Here is a 17,074-nt window from a genome sequence, read left to right on the forward strand (position 1 = left end):
CCACTGACCCATACCAGTCAGTTCTGCTGCAGGAACTTTGCAACATAAGGAAGAGGCAAGATTTGGCCCATGGGCTCCAGACCACAAAAACATTTATGCATGTGCATAACTGTAAGCACAAGATTTGTCCCACTTCCGCGAGAATGTTCAGATACTAACTAAAGCAAGTTCATAAGTGCTTTACTGGATTGAGGCCCTAATGCTGCAGTATTTTTGTTCTGGTGCTGCAGAGGCGAAGCTAGCCAGAAGAGAAAGCACAAACGAGCTAACAGTCTGCTTTCGACATCACAGATACAATCACTTATGCTAATGACAAACATGAAGGGGCGAGAGAAACCATTGTTTACAAAATGGAAAAAGTCCAAGTACTTAAGGCAAAAGATCGTTACAGGCAACAGAGAGTGTCTAAAAGGATACACAAAAAGCCCATCTGTGTCCCTTAAAGTCATCATATCACAAATGAAGGCCCACAGGCAATACTCTTTTCTTTAGTTTTGTGTAAACTTGAGGACTTAAACTATTTTTAAGGATCAACAAAAATGTGATTCTTTATTTTAATATTCATTTTCTATTGCTTATAGATGACAGATCAACAGTGTTATTAACTGATGCTGATTTTGGAGAGACATCTAAACAGAAGTCATTGACAGTTACTCATACAGTACATTACCAGTCTGTCTCACAAGCTACTGGACCATTGGTTGATGTTTCTGATGCCCGGCCAGGAACAAGTGAGTATAAAAGAGACTATATTACCTAGAGCAGATATCATTACCACAGTATTTATATTATCATGGTATTGCCTTTATTTTGAATGTAGTGCGGAAACTATTTTGTGCAGCAGAAAATAGTCTCTTTTACAATTGGACCCACTGTAAAAGTGGTACATATTAAGGTTAATACAGTAAAAGTTTCCTTTGCATGTTAAAATGTAGATGTAATTTAAGGTAATTCAGACCTGAGTATTCCTCAGAGGAAATTTATGCAGCATTTTAACATCTAGAATCTATTGAGCAAATGTTTCTAGTGGATTTTCATAGCTAATAGATATTTATTTCTCACAGCAATCAATCTTTATTTCATTTCTCAATTACCTGTGATTGTTCCTAATGTTCTAGGATATGAGAAATACATTTTCTAATTACTGCATTTTTTGAAAAGTTACATTTCTAGTTACTGTATTAAATCCATTTTCCCAGCTATATCCATGCGGAGATCATCTTACAATGATTTAAAGAACAAAATTAATAAATATACCCTTACACTACATTCTTCCTAAACTCCGTTATAAACTTGTTCCATATCTGCATAATTGGAAAAATTTCATTAAATATAAGGACTACTTACTAGATAGTAATATGGTGTAATGTGGCATACTTGAAGTATATAAACAATTCCTAGGAGGTATAGAAAATACAAAGATCAAATACTGTCATTGAAGTTTATTATGTTGAAGAATCAAGATTATGAGAATGAACAATATAATAGAACCCTGCAGTGTTTTAAAATCTAACTATCTTTAATGCTGCAAGATCCTGCACTCCAAAAGTACTTGTCTTTCTTTGTGATGATTAGAGGCTGGGCAACACCCCAGAATACTTACACTTTCCATCCCTTATCTTCTCCAAATCAAAGCCCATTGAAGTCCATGGAAATACTGGTACTTAAAATGGACTTTTAATGAAGCCCGATAGTCTGGTTCACATGCATCCCAGCAAATTTCATGGGAAAGGTGTTAAATATATTTACTGTGCATTTTAATATTCCTTGAATATTTGAAAGTAACACTGTAACATAGGTGCTGGAAAGTAACATAGGTGCTGGAACTAGGGATGCTGGGGATGCTGCCGCACCCCCAGGCTTGAAGTGGTTTCCATCATTTTCAGGGTGTACAGTTTGGTTCAGTAGCTCTCTGCACCCCCACTGTGCAAATTGTTCCAGCACCCCTGCTATGCACAGCATCAGTCTTAGAATTTTGAGTAGCTTTTCCCAAACTTAACAGACTCATTTAAATGAATTTAAGGGGCTCAAAGATATGCAATTTTCAGCCTTCTCTGCTGCAAGTGAAGAACATCCCAGCTGTTTGTGCTGAGCCCCATGAATAGCTACCAGCAAATAAACAGATTTGTTAAAATAACAATTCTCCAAACAAGCTGGAAATCTGAGATTGTCAACCCCCCCACAAATGTAGAGACCATCCATCCATCAGAATCCATATATGTGATTGCAAAAAGTCTGTGTAATCATCCTTTTTTAAGTTGTAACACAATTGTTGTTTAAATCTAAACGTTTATTCAGAAGACAAAAATTGGGTACAACTGTTGCAGTGTCCACATTCCAGCTGGGCTCTGCTAGGGCCTTCATTCCATTTGTTCTGTCTCCTTTCGGAAGTCTAGTGATTAGACTCTTCTGTTCCTTGCATTCAGGGAGCATGAGGTCTAGGATTATAGCTGGCACCTGCACAGCAGAAGGAAAGCTTCTTGCACTTTTCTTCCATGCTGCTCACCTGCACTGGGACAGTCACAGTCTGGAGTGAAATCTTGGCCCTAGAATCATAGAATATCAGGGTTGGAAGGGACCTCAGGAGGTCATCTAGTCCAACCCCCGCTCGAAGCAGGACCAATCCCCAATTTTTGTCCCAGACCCCCTCAAGGATTGAATTCACAACCCTGGGTTTAGCAGGCCAATGCTCAAACCACTGAGCTAGCCCTTCCCCTCTCCCGCCACCAATTGAAGGCAATGGCAAAACTTACACTGACTTCAATAAGGCCATGATTTCACCTTTGGTCCTTAAAGTTCATGCATGTTTCAAGATATTTCTAAGACTAAGTCTGGGAAATGTACTCTAAGATTCAGGAGATTTAGGTCATGTCTTCGGGATGACTTTGATACCTCAAAAAACTGAGGGTCTTACATGACATGCATGGATTTCAAAGATCCACTGGCATTTTTCTTTGTAAGAGCTCCAAGTTCCAATATTCTTGGCCAAAATTTGTCCTCTGCCCAGTGCTGTGCTATGTGTTGTTGTGTACTGTTGGTGGTTGCCCTCTCCTGCTAGAGATGATTGTGTTTCAGTGGTGCACTGTGCATATACTTCACAGTAGGTTGTAAAGGGCTTTGGGATGCTTCAGGATGAAAGGTTCTGAAAACATATACAATTGTTTGTTTATTCGTGATATTCTGGGCTAGCTGAGATCTTCTAAAGAGTATAGCTATCAAATGCTAGTCAAGGAATAGCTACTCACTTCCCAGCTCTTGGAACACTGCTAAATGGCAAAGAACTGTGATGCAGCCGAAGCCTGAGCATCTACACTTCAATTAAACAGCCCCTTAGCCCGAGCCCCCGAGCCTGAGTCAGCTGGCACAGGCCAGCCATGAGTGTTTAATTGCAGAGTGCAGCTGTTAGACACAGGGAATTTGTGGAGGGCATCTTCCACACACACCCATTGCCTCTTGGATTTCAGGTCTGCAGAGAATGTGAGTTACCCTTACAAAGCCACACAGGAGAATAAGGAGGCACAAGGTACCCCCTTGCTCCCCATTCCTGACCATCCAAATACTGATATCACAATTCATACTAGGCGAGAGCAGCAACAATGGACAGACAAGAATGGGGAATGATCAGAGGCAAGGCTGTGCCCCTCCATCCAGCAGACCTCAGCTGTCACAGAGGAGGAAGATATCTGCTAATGGTGTAGTAATTTCACAGTTCCCAGCACCCAACTCTACCACCCCCTTCAGTCTGCTTCTGAGGTGGCACAGCTATACACCATGCCTTGCTCAGGGTAGATTGAAAATTTACAATCTAGTCTCTTAATAATTTCCAACATTAGTATCTAGTTATGAAAAGATAGCAGGCTAGCCATCTAACTATTGTCCTTGTTCTAAAGAGCAGGCATGCTACCATGTTTATCAATGGCATTGAGTTTGTATTTTTCTTTTGCCTTGGAGGAGGATTTGAAATAGAAGGTCAAACAGGCATGGCCATTTTGTATTTATAAATAACGAGCACCTTTGAAGTAACAGGCTGTAAATGCTTCATAGGGAATGTTGATTCAGAAACAGTGCTCAAAGTCAGTATCTAGTGATGGTTTATCCTTAAACCCATTCCTGTTCAAGTCTCCCACTCCGAAGTGGTAGAACAGACTTACCATTTGAATGTCAAAGAGCACTGTTTAATTCTTTTACTCACCATTGTTACTAATAGAAGCTTCAAAAGAAAAATCTTTCCCTGATGGTTTAGTCACTTTCCATTTGCCAATTAAAGATTTTTCTTTTCCCTTTGGCTTATGATTAAGGCCCTACCAAATTCATGCCTGTGAAAATCACATCACAGACCGTTAAATCTGGTGTCCCCCATGAAATCTGGTCTTTTGTGTACTTTTACTCTATACTATAAAGTAAACATGTACAAAAGTACACCCTTACTTCTTTGCTGCTGATGGCAGCAGTGCTGCCTTCAGAGCTGGGCACCCGGCCAGCTGTTGCTCCTCTCCAGCCATCCAGCTCTGAAACCAGTACAGAAGGAAGGGTGGCAATACTTTGACCACCCCCTACAATAGTTTGCGACCCCCTTATGGGTCAGAACCCCCAGTTAGAGAAACACTGAGCCTTAAGGGCTTTACATGATTATATTTTGTTACAACACCATGAATTTTAAGTTTTAAGTATCTGAAACCATGAAATTAAAGATTTTTTAAATGCTATGACCGTGAAATTTAAGAAAATGGACTGTGAATTTGGTAGGGCCCTACATATGATGAAAAACAAGCCTTGTTTTTGTCCCAGTGCTACTGATGATGTCAATAAAGCCTAAGCAATCGATTTTGGCAGTTAGCTTACTTGCACTCCCTTGGAAGGATGGATGGATTGTCTCTGGAGCAGCAAAGAATAAAATATTTGAGGCCCAACATAAATAGTTGATTTTTTTTTTTTAATTTCTAAGGAAGAATTGGGATGATTTTATTTTTTTCAGACACTGTAAGAATCTTTATGGATAAATTTACCATCAGAACTTGGAGGATTTTACGATTTGCCATGTTTTCAGCTACCTGGTAACAGCCCTTTAGCATGCATGATTAATAACATACTAGCCCAAATGTAAACTAATAAATAAATAATAAACACATAGGGTTTTGGTAGTGAGTAATACTATTGTATGTTAACGTTAAGCAAGATCCCTTGCATAGGAAATGTGATCATATAATTGCTTAGCCATTTGTAATCTTTTCATTTATATTTTATAAATTTGGAGTTATTATGATTCATATGAAGTGATAATGAGGGAATGGCAGTAGGGAACGGGTTGGATCCCTTTACCTGTTTCATTCCCAGACTATTTAACATTTGTGACTGTATAAACACGTTGAATTTCTGTGAAGAAAATGTCCTAATTTGGGGGTGTACTCACTGCACTTCACTGAAACACATTTTCATCCTTAACTCCTTTTCATCGGTTTTTTTTTTAACAATATCTCAGTCACCACTTCATTTCAGTTATTCTGCTGGTGATTTTCCATTGACTAATTAAGAACTTAATGGCAAAGATTCTCTGTTGGTCAATCACAGATCCTACTACAAGAAGGAATGCAAAAACTGGGCCCACAGCTCGCAACAGGTACGCTAGTCAATGGACTCTCAACAGACCCCATCCCACTATATCAGCCCACACCCTCACCACAGATTGGAGGCTGCCAACACCCAGAGCTGCAGGATCAGTAGACAAGGAAAGTGACAGCTACAGTGTCAGCCCCTCACAGGATACAGGTATAATGTCATTTGCAGAATTCCTCTCTAAAGACAGGACTAGCATAACTGTAGTATTCAGTGCATGAGATTTACCATATTTGCTGCTGGGATTAAGAGTTGTATTTTCTTTTTAAAGCATTTTAAAAACATACCTTCTAACTGCAACTGCTACTGGGTTATACTACCATTTATGATAACAGGCAGTGTGTACGTGACTTCCTATGCCAAAAATGCACTCCAAAATCTTTTTGATGGTTCTGTGGGTAATTTTTCTGGTCACTGAAACTATGTACTTCCTGAGCTCTAAGGGAGAGGTATGAGAATTTGCTTCAGGAAGTAGTAGTATTAGTGCCGGGAAAATGGAGTCAAAACTGGAATGTTTTTAAGTTTGAGCTACTATAAGGTAAGTTTGTTTCCAGTGGTGTAATTTGCTCACAGCTTTGATTTGGCCCAGCTTTCAGGCCCAATCCAGTACTCAGTAACATCGATGGGCATTGGACAAAGCCCTGCTTTTATTTGGGAACAACTATATCTATAACTAATGAGAAAGGGGAACTCGAAGATGCAATTCTTCTCTCAATCTTAATACTAGCCTTGTTGTGTCCCGGTTAAAATGAGGTTGCGAGACTGAAAAGTGAAGCTGATTTTCCTTTTCCTCTATACTGAATAAGAGATGAAGAAATGTACAGCCTTAAATGAATTACATCCTGTGATCAGGAACACACTCACACAGCAGTTCCAAAGTTAGGTTTAAAAAAAAAACCAAGGAAAATGTTTGTTTTGAGGTATATCACTGGCAGAGGCAGTGACTCCCTATCTAGCTCAAGGCTGGCCAGAAGCAACTGCTTGTATTCCCTTGGAGTTTAGACGGGGTGAAAGTAACTTAACAGACTTACCAGTTTGCAGGGTGGTTGGGGTCCTGAGCAAGGTTGTGGGGGTGGCTCTGAGCCCCCAGAAGGCCAGACTCCCCAAGCCAGCCCTTCAGCGCAGTCTGGCCCATGCTGCCCAGGGCTTTGGTGGCAATTTAAAGGGCCCAGGGCTCCACCTACTTGCATGATAGCAGTAGCAGCAGTGGCAGCCGGAAGCCGCAGGTCCTTTAAATCACCGCCGGAGCCCCTGGCCCTTTAAATCACCCCCGGTAGCCGCAGCAGCGCCCGAGAGCCCCAGGGCTTCAGCAGCAATTTAAAGGGCCAGGGGCTCCAGCTGCTGCCAGGAGCCCCATGCCCTTTTAAATTGCCAGGCCACGGGGTATCTGCCCCTTTTGCCTCCCACCATCAGTGCCCCTGCTGGTACGGTCAGCTGTGTACCGGCGGCCACTTTCTTACAAGTACGCCGTACCGGATCAGCTTTCTTTCACCTCTGGCTTTAGAGTGGCTAAACAGGAAAGTCTCAGAACAGTCAAGCCCCAGAAGAGAAAATCATCCAAGGCAGTATACACAAAGAGCTTTTTACTACATAGAAATATGAGGGTTTTTTTGAAAATATCCAGTTATTTTCTGAGTAAGAAAAAGCAGACATCTGCCTTGCCTTGATCTTAAAAACGTTTGGTCCAAGCTTTTCAAAAATATATTCCTAAAGATAGTTCCTTAAATCCTATTTAGGGACCTAAATATGCGGCTTGATTTTCAGAAGTGCTGAGCACTACATATTGCCCATTGACTTCCACTCGGCTACTCAGAGAAGCAAGCACTATACTCAGTAATATTCGTAGGATTAAGCTGTTATCTTTTAAGAATGGACACCCTCCTTTTAAATATCTTTTAAAATCTACCGCTGCTTACATATGCTATCCAACATTAATATCAGGAACTTCCTATGGGCTGTGCTTTTGTCATTGTAAGGTACATCATTAAATCAAATGATGTGAAATTTACAAGACTATGTGGATAGATACATAAAAATAAAAAGACTTGTAAGACTTATTCAATTAAGAATCAAGGTACATTTACTTTGCTGTAATAGATTTATGCATATCTAAATCAGTAGGATATTTTTTTATTCTTCAAAGGGAAGGTTTGGTCCTAATAATGTACAAATTATATCTAAAAAAGCACAGTGGTGGGCTGCCCTAATGGCTCATGGATATTTCTGTGTGAAGCTGCATGAAAATCCAGGTGACTCTCTCTTGGGCTGTAAGGAAGTAGGAGAGTTGAGGAAGGCAGTATGTCCACTTTGGTTAAAGAGAGAGTACTTCATGTTGTCCATCAGACATGCCTCCAGTTTCATCCAGACTTCTTTATCTGGAAGGAAGGTGAAAACCTTATTATGGGCACGCTACATTGTGGGCATAATCCTGGATTTGCTATGCTCCAATTTGTAGACCATCTCCAGGGGGTACCCCTTTAGTGTGCCAGATCCCCCCAAGGGGTCACATTCTTCGATAAGGTAGGACACATGGGCTCAATGCCTCTGGCACTGAGCCTCCCAGGCTCCAGAACACCTGTTCCTCAGCATAAGCTTTGCTCAAAGAATCCAACTGGAGCAGACTCCTGTTCAGAGATTTTTACCCCTTTGGGAGATTGATGCACTTCAGCAAATATCTGGTGTGACATTATGTGGCCTTTTTCAAAACAGAGTAGGGTTTATTAGTCAACTAGAAGACAGCATCGGGAAGTCCTCAGGTTAGCATAGAGAAACAAAGGTAAAGAGAGGGTTCAGACTGGCCAATGCTAGGGCTGCATCCAACCAGGCTATTCTAGAATCCACCTTGGCTCTGTCTCTTTGTCCTTCAGTCTCTCTTGAGAGCTGCTGTGTTTCTGTAGCTCATGAAAGCTTATGCTCAAATAAATTGGTTAGTCTCTAAGGTGCCGCTAGTACTCCTTTTCTTTTTGCGAATACAGACTAACATGGCTGTTACTCTGAAACCTGTGTTTCTGTGTTGCCAGTTCTTATCACACATATCTGACACCTCTTGCCTTTGTTCTCAGGACATGGCCTGGCTGTGTTCACATGTTCAGCTGCCTTTGCAGTTAGATGTTAACCTTTGGTCATAAAAGTTTCCATTGTCTCTTCCAGGACCTCCATTCACACATGTTCAATTTGCTAATTATTCTGGTCTCCAGCCAGGCAGCTATGTGAGTCAAACACCTCATGTGTCCTGCTCTGCCCCTAGAGCAACATTTTAACCCTTCATTACTCATTGGGTAGCAATACTGAGGTGAGAGGTACAGAGTCATACAGATAGTTCATTAAAATGTTACAGAAAATTCCCACACAAGCATATTGTCACATATTCCAACACAGCAAGATTCTTCTCGCCCAGGGTAATTTTATTTCATGGACAAGTAAAATATCATTAGTTTTCTCATCATCATCCAGTTATCATGGAAAAGGACATGCAAGTGGGTTCACTGCATGGGCTTGTAAACTTTAACAATGATTTTACAAGCCTGCTTCATAACCTATAGTATTTGAACAAAAGTTGTTAATTACTAGACACCTTCCAACTGTATCCCTGCCCTTTAAGATGTGCAGGGTTTTATATTAGAATTAAAATAGATTTTTAAAATTAAAAGTAAACGTGGAAACTTGGGTCATGGAAGGGGTACACAACACAGGGGTGACAAAACAGTAGATATGTTATGCTTTTGATTTCTAGGAAAGAAATGGGGTCAGAGTGATAAATCTATTGTTATTTTAAAAGGTGAAACAATTGCAGATTGAGTTGTACAACCAAACATAGCTGTGCTCCATGTCTAAAGCTTCGTCTTCACTAGAAACACCACAGCAGCACAGCTGCAGTGCTTCAGTGTAGACACATACTACAGCAACAGGATGGGTTCTCCCATCACTCTAGTTCAGGGGTGGCCAACCTGAGCCTGAGAAGGAGCCAGAATTTACCAGTGAACATTGCCAAAGAGCCACCGTAATACGTCAGCAGCCCCCCATCAGCTCCACCTGCCCTGCTCCCAGCGTCTCCCACCCACTGGTGACTCCCGCTCCCTTCCCGCACCTCCCGATCAGCTGTTCTATGGCATGCAGGAGGCTCTGGGGAGGGAGGGGGAGAGAAGTGAGGGCACTTCAGGCTCAAGGGAGCGGGCAGGAAGGGGCGGAGTGGGGGCAGGCCCTGTGGCAGAGCCAGGGGTTGAGCAGTGAGCACCCCCGGCACCTTGGAAAGTTGGCGCCTGTAACTCCAGCCCCCAAGTTGGTGCCTATACAAGGAGCCGCATATTAACTTCTGAAGAGCCGCATGTGGCTCCGGAGCCACGGGTTGGCCACCCCGCTCTAGTTAATCCATCTCCTTGAGAGGCCATCAATGGAAGAATTCTTCCATCAACCTACTGCTGTCTACTCCGAGGATTAGGTCAGCTTAACTCCATTGCACAGGGATGTGGATTATTCACACTCCTGAGTGACATAGGTGGATCCACTTAACTTTTTAATGTAGTGCTGGCCTAAGAATCCACAAATGAAATGAACGAAGGGTCTACCAATTTTCATCTGCTTTCAAGCTCCGGACTCAGGTTTGCAAAGCATGGCAACTTGGGACATATGGGGGCAGAGTTGACATTTCATGAATTGTCCCAGATTTATGGGCCAGTAGCTTTAAACTTAGTGGAGACATGTCCAAGAGTGCTTTAATCATTCAAGGTAAGCTTGAAGGTCCTAATCAAATTAAGTCATATAATAAAAGTACTTATGAATTAAAATAATGCATTTACCTCTTTATAATTGACAGGTGTAATGCTCTTCTTATGGAATAAAAACTGATACCAGGACTCTAGTATATGATATAAAAAATAAAGACTTGCAATTAACAAACTGTTGCATCTAGTTACTGTAGTAGTCTCATTTTATGAACTAGTTGTTGTTGCAGCTACTATTAATATTATTGTTAATGTATTGAGTATCAGTAATGTGCATGGAACTGTACAAAACCTGGAAGATGACATGGTTCCTGCTCAAGGACCTCGTGAAACTTCTCTTCTCTCCTGACACACCACAGCTGAAATGTATAGCATTCCAGGGACTTTTCCATTTAATTAAATAGAAACCTCTCATCTGCTTCACTTTTCAGGGTTTGGCATTGTACTTGCAGTATGCTTTACCATAAACAAGTGACTAATTAAATCTTCAAGAACAAAGATGCTTGTTCAAGGGAAGTTGATATCTCCAGGAATTGGTAATGGGAAAAGAGACACTTCTTTATTACAAAGGATTTAATCCTGTGTCCATTAAAGTCAATGGTGAAGTTACCATTGACTTCACTAGTGATGAATCAGGCATCAGAATACAAGCAGACTGGTAGTGACCAAAAGATGTTACCTTCTGATGAAGCCATTTGCTCTATGTGAGATGAGTTAGTGGTTTCAGTCCGGTTCCCAGAAAACAGATGTTGGTCTCAGAATTATTGCCATTCTGTTGTACCTTTGTTGGCATTCTCAACAGAAGGACCAAGGTGTGAATGAATATAGAAAGAGAGCTATCCTTTCACCACTCGAGGTGAGCCCTCTGAAACATGTCTGAGGCACATTAACAGGATACTGTATTGAAACTGCCCATGGCAGTGCTGTGTCTGTTTTGTGAATAAACAGTGGCCTTCTGTTTTTCTTTTGACATGTAAAGCACTAAACTTACTTTTCAAAGGGGAAAAGTGCGAGGGGGGGGGAAGAGTAGTCACATTTTTCTCACTGAATAAAAGTTTTTTTCTGCTTCTAAGCAAACAAGTCAATTCTGATTCATATGCTGCTGGTAAGACAATGAGACCTCATTCATGATGAAGTTGTCATAGTCAGTCAGGAAAACTACACCCTAGTAAAAACCCTTTAATATTAATGATTTAGGTACTGAAATGACCACACTTTTTTTTTTATCCTTTTTGGATGTTTAGATCGAGCAAGAAGCAGCATGGTCTCCACAGAAAGTGCCTCCTCTACGTACGAAGAGCTAGCGAGAGCATATGAACATGCTAAGATGGAAGAGCAGCTGAGACATGCCAAGTTCACAATTACAGAATGCTTTATATCAGACACATCATCGGAACAGCTAACGGCAGGGACTAATGAGTACACAGACAGTCTGACCTCAAGCACACCATCAGAATCGGGGATCTGCAGATTTACTGCTTCACCCCCCAAACCTCAGGACGGAGGGCGCGTGATGAACATGGCAGTTCCAAAGGCACATCGGCCAGGTAAGAGCACAGAGCTAACTAGCTAACTTTTTGGTACTTTGGGTGAGTATTTCACTGCATGCATAACATGATAGATGGAACAAGATATATCGTAATGAAGGAAGAAAATGTTCCTATTTAAGGTAAGTATTCGCAGAGTAAAGAATCACTTTTTATCATAACTGATGTTATATTCAGTGTAAGTTTATCCTCCTGTATACAGACAAGTTAAAAACAATGGCATGGTAATACTCTTTCACTGATCTCGAAGGAATGCCACAAAATGTCGTTGAAATTGGTTGCAGACGGACATAATACCTTTTCAGGGACGTTGTTGAGATGTTGTACTATCCCCTTGATGTCTATGCTTATGGAATTATAACTATCTGAAACTGGAAAAAACAAAAATGTAAAAAATATCAAGGGAACAGGCTACCTCGGGCAACTGACAGCATAGGTGTTGGAACTAGGAGTGCTGATGCACCTCCGGTCTTGAAGCAGTTTCCAACATATACAGGGTTTACAGTTTGGTTCAATGGCTCTTGCACCCGCACTGCGCAAATTGTTCCAGAATACCTGACTGACAATGGGATATGGAGCCTTCCACTGGTAGGTCACTAACTTAAGTCCATCCCAAGTTGGTAGTGACTAATAATGCCTCATGGGTGCCTATTCATTTTAGTTCAGCTCCTGGAAGGCAACAAATTCGATCTTTAGTGACACCCTAATACTATGTACTTACTTATACACTTCATAGGTATGCATGGTGTTCTGCAGGCAAATATGTCAAAATCCCTTCTCTGAAGAGTTTACAGTCTAGGTTAGACAATGCATGACATGACACAGGGAGAGATGACGTAAGTGAAGAACGATTTACACAGTGAAACGTTATGAGGTTATTTATTTTATTTGTAATTTCATTTTTAGTAAGTTTGCTCATTAGGCTGGGTTGGTGTCGGGGCTCCCTATATGTTTAGAAAGCAACTCATACATTGTGGGTGCTATCCTAACACAAATAATAAATACTACTAATTGAACAAACGGAATTTGGAGGAAGAGAGAAACAAGCATAACAAATAGTGTTGAACAGGTTGCTCCAGGAGCAGGAAGTAGCATGGAGGGAAGTCAGGAGGGGTTTGTGGGACAAGTATACAAGAAGAATGTGAAAGGACTCAGAAAAAGATTAAATGAAGTTGTAATAATATAGGCAGGGAATTACCAAGCCAATCAAAAGGATGAAAGAGGGATGGGTAGAGGAAATACTTTAGTGGAGAAATTGACTGATTCCCACCTGGTTACACACTGGAAACACAGATCCCAAGAGTGATGATCACTTGGGATATGTGAATTGACAGAAAACAAGAATTAAAGGTAATTTTTTTTCTCCCTTTGCTTAGGGGAAATATCCACATTTCACAGTTGAAGGAAAATTACAATCAGGCCCTTCCAGTCAGTCAACAGACATGTTCTATAAATTCCTTAGGCAAACAGAAAAGTAAACACCTTTCATTTTTCCAAATAAATTACTTATGCTTATTTAATATTTTTAAATGTTCTAATGTATTCTAAATAATGTACATGCTCCCTGAGGACAGCCAGTGCTAAAATTCAGTCCCCACGCTTGAGCTGGAAAGCTTCATGGTTTAAGATCTCAGCAATTCCCCTCCAGTGAATTAAAGATTTGTAGTCAGCCCTGAGGCCATCAGCTAAATTGATTTGAATTCACACCCTTTTTCTTCCTCAATTTTAGCTTCCTCTTGCATTAAGGAGAGGCAATATATCATGTGTCATGGTAATTAGTGTTAGGGGGCTTATTCCTTTACCCACTTACTTCCCTGGTCCTTCTTCTCGCATGAACAGAGAGCAACAATACCCGAAGTCCAAAGGAGCAAACAATTCGATGTTTATTGGGGTGAACTTCCAGCAAGCATGATTCCAGTTTCCTTCCTTCCTTAATGTCCCCCTTCCCAGCTTTGACACCACAGAGGCTTACCTGTGTCCCTGTTCCCATTTCCCCCTTTAGCAAAACATGATTCCAATTTCCCCACCCCCACCCCCATTCCCTGTTCCCATTTCACCCACCCACCCACTTCCTGATTGACTGCAGACTATATAGTAAAACTTGAGTTCTTCTCAGCTATCATTTAGCTTTATCATTTATCATCTTAGCTTCTTAACCAATCATTTTACTGAAATTTAACTAACCAATCCTAACATATTGTAACATGATTATTTAACCAATTATATCCCACCACCTTAATTAGTTTACACCCAGCAAAATTAATTATACAGCAGACAGGAACAATCACAGAACTAGACAGAGATTATACAGACAAAGAATAGCAAAGTGGGAACTATAATGACAAAACAATACAGAAGTGAGCATTTCACATCCCAGCTATTGATAAATGAGTTCTTGCCAGACAGGATGCTATCAAACTAAGTTTCCTTTTAGGCACTTCCCTTTCTCTGGAGGTGATAGGCACTATCAGGACAGGATTGTATTCCTAACAGCCCAATAGCACCTTCTTTCAATGTGACTAGTTTGGAATGTGAGGATGTGACCGGTCACTTCCCAGCTTATGGCTGCCTCTGCTGCTTAGCCAAAGGCCTTAGCCTAAGAACAGGGCCTCAGACTGTCACAGTAAGAGAAGGACCTTACACTGGCAGACAGTGATTTTGATTCTTTCTTTTATACCTCTAACTAGCCAAGTGATAAGAATACACCTAAATTCTTAGAGTACAGGCCTTTACAGACAGGCCTGAATATCTATATCCTAACAATTAGATTTAATAACTTGGAATAGTGATGCAAGTTCCAGTGGCCCAACATGATTATGGCTAAGGCTATATTTTAGTCACGGATATTTTTAATAAAAGTCATGGACAGGTCACGGGCAGTAAACAAAAATTCACAGCCCGTGACCTGTCCATGACTTGTACTATATAACCCTGACTAAATCTTGGGTGCTCTGGGGCAGGGGGTGGCCCAGGCGTGCCGCAGGTGCTTGGGGGGGCAGCCCGGGGGCACTGCTGGTGCTCTGAGGGAGTGGCAGTGCATGGCCTGGGCCCCCCGCTGGTGCTGGGAGCCATGAGGGGAGCTCAGCAGCCCAAGATCCCCGCTGGTGCGAGGTGGGGGTGGTGGTGTCCAAGACTGGCCCAGGGGCTGCCCAAGCTGCTCGGATGACCCTGGGGCCAGACACACCGGCTGCAGCAGAAGTCATACAACATCCTGGAAAGTCATGGAAGCCGTGACTTCCATCACAGACTCTGAGCCTTAATTATGGCTCATTGATAATAAATGTTTCTTAACATGAGCTTTCAATGATACTTTATAACTTAAAAGACTTAGACAACATATGGAATTATAAGGAAGTTGATTCTTGAATGCTAGAAGATAGATTAAGATTCCCAGTGTCCACACTGTTGATGGATGACTCAAGTGGCATTATTTTTAATCATTTAATTTTTAGAAATTCTGAGGAAGTTAATAATAATTGAAATATAATTACTTAAAGACATCATTGAGAATCTGGTAGCATGATGAAGAAATAAAAATGATAAAATGTTTAGATTTGCTTGATGAAAACGTTTGAAGGTGCATACCTTGACAATGTATTTTTCTTTTCCTCTGTCTCTTGTATTACATCATTTTCTTTAACCTATGCCTCCTTTTTATTAATTTCTGATCTCACCTTTCAATCAAACTTCTATAGCCCCTCTGCTGCCAATTTATGGTTGTAGGGATCTGCATAAATAATCGCTATTGTTCAAAAATAATCCCAAGAGAGTTTGCGATTAAAAATAGAATGTATTTAGAATTTACAAGATATTCCACACCAGATTATAACAACTGGATATTTTCGAAGACTGGAAATATTGAGGCTAAACTGCCTGATGGTAAGAGCTCCTTTTCATTAGAGGAAGGTAATGGAGAGAGATAGGTGCATAAGATAACTGCTGTATAGCACGAATATTAGCCAAAGTCAGTGAGTCAAAGATTTTGGGATATTTTGGGCTGACATTCAGACCACTCAGGTAGTTAGCTAACCATTCCTCGGTCTGTTGCTCCCATTAATGTAGACAAAACTCTGAAACCTTAGGACTCAATCATGCAAACTGCTGCATGCTCCTGTGTGATGCTGAGCACCCTCTATTCTTATTAATTTCATTGATTTTGTGGGGACATAGCATCTCACAGTAGTGCTCAGCACCTTGCAGGATTAAGCCCTTTAGTCAGAGTGGCTGACTCATCCAACAAGTAGCATTTGAGCCATTAGGTTGAGCCACTGAAAATGGCTAATGGTGAGCAGTGGAGAGTTTGGGTGCCCATTTAAAAGAAGGGAGGGAGAAAGGCAGGGTAGCCCATTTTCAGTTTTGATGAGGTCTTTATTCAGGGATCTGAATAATAGGATCATTCCTTATTCCCCTCCAGCTCAGCTTCATTCAGAAAGTGTCATCTCAATCCAAATATTTGAATATTTACTTATCCTTATAAATGACAGCTGCAAATAACCATGCCAGGTTGGCATTTTACATTGGAATTCAATTTGGATGGCTCATCATATATCCAGGCAGGCTTAAAATGTGAACTTTTACAGCACTAGTGCTGGGAATTGGGACTGCCCTTCCAGAACCTCTACACTTTAAATGCAACTCTAATTGTGTAATTAGTAATATATGATAGAAGACCTCTACTTATTCCAATCCACTGTAAACCTTTCAGTCCTTTGGAATGAAATTAGAGACCGTGACCGTTTTTTCTCTCCCAGTCAACTGTGTTTCTGATCCCCTGTTTTCTGATGCTCATGCTTATTTGAAAGTGGCATATTTAGAATTGGCTTCTAGTTTACCTGGATTTCTGCTCCTATGTTATTCATGATGTTTAGTCTACACAATGAAGAGAGTCAGGTACATGAAGCTATGAAATCATGAATTTAACATTTAGTCAATGTAACTGCAATAAGAATCATTTAAAAGAAAAAGAAAATGATAGGACCTAATAAAACAAACTGACAAAGCTGAAAACAAGAATACTTTTTATACTAAATTAGAGACATGCAGCATCACTTAAATATTCAGCTAAATTATTCTAAAACAACACAGACTGTCAAGCATATTCTGCTACAATATGTCTCTCTCTCCATCACATCACAAGCGTTCCATCATTTTCACTTATATCAGTAGAACATATTCCAACAAAGCATATTTATA

At 40.9% G+C, this 17,074-nt stretch overlaps 1 protein-coding gene across 1 annotated transcript in view; it reads left to right on the forward strand.

Annotated features, from left to right (window-relative positions):
* DSCAM (DS cell adhesion molecule) overlaps positions 1 to 17,074 on the forward strand; it is a 628,496-nt gene that overhangs the window by 587,206 nt on the left and 24,216 nt on the right. The window contains exons 30-32 of the mRNA XM_073360366.2: positions 582 to 731; positions 5,569 to 5,766; positions 11,579 to 11,881. Of these exons, the coding sequence (XP_073216467.1) occupies positions 582 to 731; positions 5,569 to 5,766; positions 11,579 to 11,881 (651 nt within the window). The remainder of the gene's footprint in view (positions 1 to 581; positions 732 to 5,568; positions 5,767 to 11,578; positions 11,882 to 17,074) is intronic.

This window comes from Lepidochelys kempii, chromosome 1 (assembly GCF_965140285.1).
Source record: "Lepidochelys kempii isolate rLepKem1 chromosome 1, rLepKem1.hap1, whole genome shotgun sequence".
NCBI lineage: Eukaryota > Metazoa > Chordata > Testudines > Cheloniidae > Lepidochelys > Lepidochelys kempii.